Raw genomic sequence first — 8377 nt, 5'->3', positions numbered from 1 at the left:
GAGTCTGGTTGACCTGGAGTGAAAATACTTGTCACTCGAGTTGTATAAATCATGGAAGTGTGGGGTTATGGAGTTTAATGTTTCTTTCAAAGGAAAGTGCATTTATCAGGGTGCTGGCACAACATAGAGGCAGATAGGAACTCAGAGCTACAAGCTCCGACAAATGTAAACAAGAACCATAAACTGGTGGATGAGAAAGAAAGTGGTAGAGAAATGTTTACCCATCTGAGGGGAGTACTGGTTTGGTAATAATGGAAATGAGAAAAATTCAGAATTCCCTCCAGCCCCTACGATGTGCAGATAATGGGAAACCAGGAGTCCCCTAAGTTCTAACGAGTAGCACCGGAAGCCGGATTTTCAAGATAAAACAAGAAGGGAGGGAGGGAAGATTATTGAGGAGAAGAGAAAGGGGAGGAGTAGGTTTATAATGGAAATAAATATCCAAAGGCACAGTGGAAAAGTCTTTTAGGGAAGGGAGCAGTGGGAGGATGAGTCAGGAAAGAGAGGATAAAGTGCCATTGGTCTGGAAGTACAGGAGAGGAAAAGAGTGGGAGACATAGAAGCTAAATGAGGAGATGTAAAATCCAAGAATGATGGGTGAGTTCATTCAGCTGGTCTCGAGACGAAACTCTGGTGTACTGTTCAGGTATCTCTGATATTCTGAATATAGCTATATTCAGATAAGGTCGCAGTGGATTCTGTCTCATGATATCCAGGCTGGGGAGCTGGGGTGGTCATGCTGGAGCAGGTCTAGTTTGGCTCTATTATGCAATAACTTCTAAGCCACTGTGTACAATACATGTTCAATGTGTATTTATTATTCGCCCAATGAAAGAGGAACTGGGTGTAACCAAAGAAAACAGATCAAGTCTCCAAAGGACTGAAAAGCCTAGACGATCTCAGCTTTTCTTTTTTACTTTCCCATTTCAACAGTCATAAAACTGGAGAATTGGATGGAGCTGAGAGTCAGCGGCCTCAGAGAAATGGAGCAGCTGAGAGACTATCCTGCCCAAAAAGGCAAGGTATTGACCAGATGAACTTAGTCTTGGGTAGGAAGGTGTGTTTGTCGAAAGGGGGTTGGGGGAGGGAGGAAGAATTCATTGTACTCTATCCCATGGAACGTGTCCAAAAGAGTCACTCACTGAAAAGTCTATGAGATTCAAGCTTCTGAAATGAATGCAGGGAAATCAATCCATTGCCAGATGAGGTGGAGGAAAATGTCTTTCTTTTAAACAGAGAAGCTCCCTGCACCCCCTCCCTCACTCCCTACCATCATCTCTATGAAATTACCCTACAGTTCTGACATATCCTCATCTCATTTCATCTTCTGAATCTTTTCCCAGATCTGATCTCAATAACATTGTCACTCGTCCTTTGGGGATTTAACTCTATGTTTGTTGATTGATTTGTTTCCTCCTCTCTTTGCTGCAGTAGACAAAGTGCTGAACCAGATTATCATTAATTATCCAGAACCAGATAAAAATAACACCTCAAAAACTAAAGGTAAATCCCTAACAGGGAGATTGACAGACCCCCAAAGTTGTGAAAGTTCAATGCACACTACTTTGTTTCGAAATAATTATTTTCATTCTAGAATTTAGAAAAAGGAAAACTTTCTTGATCTCCAGCAAATTTCTAACTTCAGATTTTTATCTGTTAAGTGATGTATTAGTATTTACCTTTTCAAAGCTGTTGTATTAAGGCTATTAGGGAATTAGTATGAAATAGGCATTCAACAAATAACCATTATTATCTTTCAATCTGCATAAAATACTATTTAAGTATCATAACAGTCCAATTAAATAAGAAAAATTATTTGGCATCTAAATAGTAGACTATTGAGGGTTTATGTGAAATAATTTGCTTAAAGCTAATATCTGGTTAATTGATACCACACCCTAGTGGTCACTCCAAGGTCATCTTGGGATCTGACCCAAAACAAAAAGAGCTTGTTCCTGAAACCATATCCTAGATCTGGAATCCTAAAAGGCACTAATACCAAATGACAGCTGCCTCCTCTGATTCACTTATTTGGCACATAATCTGAAGTGAATTCACATTACAGAGCCCTGAAGAGGCTATATTCTGAAGTGGTTGAGAATATAGCTCTGGATTTAGATTGTGCGGAATCAAACTCTATTTTCTGTGTGACCTTGAGCAAATTATTTTCTTCAGGTGCCAGCTTCCTCATCTACAAAATGGGGAGAATAATAAAACCCATCTCCCAGAGCTATTGTGAGGGGCAGCTGAATTCATATGTGTAAAGTACTTAAAATAATGCCTAGCACACACTAAAAATGGTTAAATAAGTTTTAGTTATTACAGTAACAACTATATATTTTTTTAACGTCACATGGATGGCCACCTAGAATTATGGATGAAGATGAGTGTGGCTTTAAAATCGGTACAATCCAATCCCCTCACGAGACCCTTGTGAAAGTGAGACTCAAAGAGAGAAACTGACTTGGTGAAGTACTTGTGACAGGCACTGTGCTAAGCACTTACTGTGTTATCTCATTTATTTCTCCCAACAACTCTATGAGATGGGTACCATTATTGTCCTCATTGGTGAGAAACCGAAGCTAAAGGAAGTTAACTCCCATGCCCAGGGTTTCACGGTGGTATGTGATGAAGCCGGATTAGAAACCAGAGCTTCTCTTCTAGAGTCCACCCCCTCAAAAATTCTATGCCATTCTGCTTTTTAAAACCAATTGAGGGGGAGGAAAATAGCTCAGAGGTAGAGGGCATGCTTAACATACATGATGCCCAGGATTCGATCCCCAGCACTTCCATTAAAACAAACAAACAAACACCAATTGAATTCCTAAATTTCTACATCAAAGCACATAATCAACAAGATTTGGGCTTGGAAATTTCCAAAGCAAGTGTTTCTAGTTACCAGCCATAGGAAAATCTTAATAATTATTCCACTGTACCACATAATTTCCTGGTCAACTTGTCTCGATGAATTAATTGCAAAATGCTCCTTTAATACATAACAAAACAAATTGACTTTTTGTGTGGTGTTATGAGAAGAGCTAACTGGAAGGCAGTAAGCCTTCACCTAATATTTATAGTTCCTTATGTCATCAGCCTCTCCCTTGCTCTCAGCTGATGATTCCACTCCTACGTCACTGAGAAAATACAGGCCATTGGGCAATAAATTCCTCAGCATCCTACCTCCTGACAAACCTCCAAACTTATCTGCAACCCTGTCAATCTGAAACCTCCAAACTTATCTGCAACCCTGTCAATCTGAAACCTCCAAACTTATCTGCAACCCTGTCAATCTTTGCATTTTCTTTATCTTTTCAATGGTGAAGGTATCACTCTTCTAAGGTGATCTTCTCCACTTACACGCTAAATCAATCTTAGATGTGATTCCTGGACTAGCAGTATCAGCAGCACCTGGGAGCTTGTTAGACATGCAAATTCTTGTGCCCCATCCTAGATGTACTAAATCAGAAACTCTGGGAGTGGGTCCCAGAAACCTGTCTGAAACAAGCCCACAAGGTGATTCTGACGCACACTGAAGTCTGAGAACCACTGCTCTAAATTCCTACTAGTCAAAATGGGGCCCACAACAAGCGGCACTTGCATCACCTAGGAACTTGTTAGAAATATAGACTCTTATGCCCCACTCCACACTTTACTGAATCAGAATATGCGTTTAATAGAACCCCACAGGCGACTCCAAGATCCCCAGGTGAATAACACGCATGTTAAAGTTTGAGAAACACTGCTCTACCTAATAACCTCTTCTCAGGCACCAGCCTCATTCCCACCCCACCCCCCTCTTTTACCTTTTTCTCTTTTGCCTCTTTCCTGTCAGCATTTTAAAAATGATCCTGTCCCTTCACTATTTAAAAACAAATTATTCCCTTGATCCCTCAGCTACTTCTCTCCCCTCTTCCATTCACAGACAAGCTTCTTGAGTGGCTGGCCTATACTAAGAAGGGTTTGCTGAAGGTTTCTCGGAAAGTTCACCCCTTGAAAAAGAGTTGCCGAAAGCCATTCTTTTTCTCTCATCACAGTGGGGAAGCGTGTAAAGTTGACTGCTGCGGACAGCCTTCCTCTAACTCTGGATGAAGAAGGGGTTGGATCTCATGACATCACTGCAACACTGGATCGACCAGTCCTAATGTCTGCCCTTCCTCTGGATTTAAGTTTGAATAATAAACCTTCTACACTTGCTCACTCATCTTGTTGCCTCCTGTTTGTCTCACTTCCTCATACCTGTTTCTGGTGCCTCAGCCTGTCCCCTGCACACCGACATTTTATTTGCACTGTCTGTTTGGTTTTGTACTTTAGTTTTCCAGCAGATACTGACTTGAACTCTCTTTCTCCATGTTTTGCATGAAGCCTAGCCATTTTACCACTGTCACGACGACTCCCAGCTCCCAGGCCTCAACCTGAAACCTCAGAAACAACTCTTTCTGCACAGCTGAGGGGCACCTGGAACACAGAAGTCAGAAAAGTGGTCTGGCTGGACTCCAGAACTTTCTTTCACTGCATCTGAGGCTTAGCGGTGGCCTCTGCTGATACTAGGTCAGGAGTATGTGCCACTTCAACCTGAAACCAATTTTCTTTGGAGTTTTAAGACCCCTACTTAATCCTGTAGAAGAATAGGAATTGGGAAATAGAAACAGGAAGTCCGAAAATTGTGGGTCCTTGGAATTGAAAGGACATAGAGGCTCGAGGGGCTTGGATGACCATTTTGGGGATATGTGTTTTTGTCTGTTTGATTCTTCTCTCTATGCCCATGTCTGGAACAGTCCCAGTCCCTGCAAAGAGCTCAGTACGTATTTGCCGAGTGAATGTGTGTGGATGAGCAAGCAAAGGGCTAGTCGGCTGAGAAAGGCATTGACAGTTGAGGACTTTTATGCTCCTAGAAAGATAAAAAGAACAATGGTCTTGATTCCTGACGAGTCCCTATTCAAGGTCATCATCAGGCTGGGCCAGGCTTCCTGCGTTCTGGTTCCATGAGATACCCCTGTATTTGTATAACAAATCTTTTTAAATTTATGTTGTCGTGAGAGATTTGGCATAAGCCACTGTAGTTTTTATCTGGGTACATGGCCCTTTAAGAAAAAGGAATTCATTTCCAGCGTTCTATATGTTAGTTGTGGCCACGTGAGTAAGATCCGGCCAATAGGTTATAAGTAGAAGTGTTCTGAGGCAGTTGCACAGGACACACATGCCTTGGACCACACTTAGGATACCTGTGTCTAGCTCAAGGATTGATCTGGGAAGCCTTGGTTCACAAAGAATGAAGAGATTGGTAACCAAACATTTCTCGAATACACTGGATTTGATCCCAGAGATGACCCTTTTCTATAGATCTGACATGGTCCTTGTCATGGCACATTTTATTTCTTGACCCAATCCCCACAGTAGTAATTATAGTGGGTTTATCAAAGTGATGTACAATTTGTTGACTCTCTGTTTTCAGATAGTGATTCCCAAAAAGGGTTTTTAAAATTCCTTTCCAATTGCAGTGAAAGAAAGAGACTTATCTTGTAAAATGATTATAAATCAATAAAAAATGTTAAAAAAAAGATAGAGACTTATCTATTAAAGGAAATGCAAAAATTAGAGCATATAATGCTTAAGATGGGGGGGAAGGTAAAAGAAAACAAGAATCTATAGAGTACATCACACGGACTTTCCTAATATTTTGCAAAAAAATGTCCTGAAGGAAATCAAAGACATCCAAATGTAGGGAGTGTACAAACTCAGGTTGGCAAGAAATGTAAACTTATTTTTTATAATTAAGAAATTTATATTTAATAACCCCACTTCCCCAAATTAATGAAAAAATAATCTTAATAAATGAGATGTTCCTTCAAATTATTCAGATGGGCTGATTCCATTCCATATAGGGTCTCCCATATTTAGAACTTTGAGTGGTAAAAGGGGTGACTGGTCATAAGTCATTATTCGTTTGCTCTGGCATCTGCTGAGATTGATTTTTCTGCTGTTTCTCATGGCACTCTGGATCCTGTGGATGCATCTTTCCAAATCCCCAAAGCAGCCATTTCTACTCTCCTGATGCCTCAACGTGCTAGTAGTAAGGCTTAGAGGCTGGTGACCGCCTTCCCAAGAAAATGAGGCATACTCCCCGTTGCATCTGATCTCAAACAATCTGGAGGAATTCAATGGACCACCTCCAGGCTTAGCTTGCTGAGAGGGCCAGGCACAGGATAATGGTCTCTCAGACACACTGGTATCTAAGCTTTTTAGCTTCTCCTTTAGTTCTCCTCCTCAAACAGATAGTAGAATCATTTACTCCTTCTCCTTGAGAACTTTTCTTTTAATACAGGAAAATATAGAAAATAATAAAATGAACACCTGTGTCCTCACTACCAAGGATCGAAGATTGTTAACATTTTTGTCATACTTTTTTGCTCTATTTTAAATAAAAGAAATAAAATATCACAGATGAATTTGATGTACCTTTATCTCTCGTGATGCAACCCAGAGTCCCATTACATCTCCTCTCTGCAAAGGCCATCACTACCATGATATATTGGTATTTTCCCAGTACACTTTTTAGATTTTAGACATATTAAATTACTTTATATTTTCTATATATTATCCAAATTATATTACTTTAATAATATAAAGTGTCACCGAAATGTGTTTAAATTTGTAAGATAAACAACAAGCTTATACTGTATAGCACAAGGAACTATATTCAATGTCTTGTAGTAACTTATGGTGAAAAAGACTATGAAATGGCTTTTCCTGTGGGAGCCGCCGGGTTGAGAGGAGAGTGGCTCTCTCCTCTCCCCGCCATGGCGTGTGCTCGCCCACTGATATCAGTGTACTCTGAAAAGGGGGAGTCATCTGGCAAAAATGTCACTTTGCCTGCCGTGTTCAGGGCTCCCATTCGACCAGATATTGTGAACTTTGTTCACACCAACTTGCGCAAAAACAACAGACAGCCCTATGCTGTCAGTGAATTAGCAGGTCATCAAACCAGTGCTGAGTCTTGGGGTACTGGCAGAGCTGTAGCTCGAATCCCCAGGGTTCGAGGTGGTGGGACTCACCGCTCTGGCCAGGGTGCTTTTGGAAATATGTGTCGTGGGGGGCGCATGTTTGCACCAACCAAGACTTGGCGATGTTGGCACCGGAGAGTCAACACAACGCAGAAGCGATATGCCATCTGCTCTGCACTGGCTGCCTCGGCCTTACCAGCGCTGGTCATGTCTAAAGGTCATCGTATTGAGGAAGTTCCTGAACTTCCCTTGGTGGTTGAAGATAAAGTTGAAAGCTACAAGAAGACCAAGGAGGCTGTTTTACTTCTGAAGAAACTTAAGGTCTATGCCTCTCAGCGAATGAGAGCGGGCAAAGGCAAAATGAGAAACCGGCGCCGTACCCAGCGCAGGGGACCCTGCATCATCTACAATGAGGACAATGGTATCATCAAGGCCTTCAGAAACATCCCTGGAATTACTCTGCTTAATGTAAGCAAGCTGAATGTTTTGAAACTTGCTCCGGGTGGGCATGTGAGGCATTTCTGCATTTGGACTGAAAGTGCCTTCTGCAAGTTAGATGAGCTGTATGGCACGTGGCGTAAAGCTGCCTCCCCTGAAGAGTAACTACAACCTCCCCACACACAAGATGCTCAATACAGACCTTAGCAGAATCTTGAAAAGCCCAGAGATCCAAAGAGCCCTCCGAGCACCACGCAAGAAGATTCATCGCAGAGTCCTGAAGAAGAATCCACTGAAAAATCTGAGAATCATGTTGAAGCTAAACCCATATGCAAAGACCATGCGACGGAACACCATTCTTCGCCAGGCGAAGAATCACAAGATCCGAATGGATAAAGCAGCAGCAGCACTACAAGCCAAATCAGACGAGAAGGGGGTTCCAGGCAAGAAGCCTGTGGTGGGAAAGAAAGGAAAGAAGGTTGTTGGTGTTAAAAAGCAGAAGAAGCCTGTGGTGGGAAAAAAGGCTGCAGCGACCAAGAAGCCAGCAGCTGACAAGAAGCCAGCAGCTGACAAGAAGCCAGCAGCTGACAAGAAGCCTGCAGCTGACAAGAAGCCTGCAGAAAAGAAGCCCACCACAGAAGAAAAGAAGGCTGTTGCATAAACTTAAATTTGTTTATTCCGTGGAGGTCAAATTATTTTGGACAGCTAAGTTTGAATAAAGTTCTGATCAAAGTGGTAGTGAGAAAAAAAAAAAAAGACTATGAAACGAATATATGTATGTTCATGTATGGCTGAAGCATTGTGCTGTACACCAGAAATTGACACAACATTGTAAGCTGACTATACTTCAATAAAAATATATATAAAAAAGTACACATTACCATATATGGAGATTTAATACCAATCCTTAAGTCTCCTTACCAGCAAAAGATAGTATT

General features: G+C 41.5%; 1 protein-coding gene and 1 long non-coding RNA gene across 2 annotated transcripts; both read left to right on the top strand.

Annotated features, from left to right (window-relative positions):
- Positions 1-887: 887 nt before the first annotated feature.
- Positions 888-4201, top strand: LOC105097841 (uncharacterized). The gene is made up of 2 exons (XR_004142186.2): positions 888-1022; positions 3923-4201. It is a non-coding gene; the product is annotated as an uncharacterized LOC105097841 (long non-coding RNA).
- Positions 4202-6746: 2545 nt separating this feature from the next.
- Positions 6747-8171, top strand: LOC105097895 (large ribosomal subunit protein uL4-like). The gene is given in 2 exon segments (XM_064494996.1): positions 6747-7592; positions 7594-8171. Coding segments are annotated over 2 exon segments (1302 nt in total). The 5' UTR covers positions 6747-6797; the 3' UTR covers positions 8101-8171.
- Positions 8172-8377: the final 206 nt, after the last annotated feature.

This window comes from Camelus dromedarius, chromosome 16 (genome assembly GCF_036321535.1).
Source record: "Camelus dromedarius isolate mCamDro1 chromosome 16, mCamDro1.pat, whole genome shotgun sequence".
NCBI lineage: Eukaryota > Metazoa > Chordata > Mammalia > Artiodactyla > Camelidae > Camelus > Camelus dromedarius.
The sequence above is the reverse complement of the archived record's forward strand: the minus strand, read 5'-3'. Positions and strand labels throughout refer to the sequence as shown.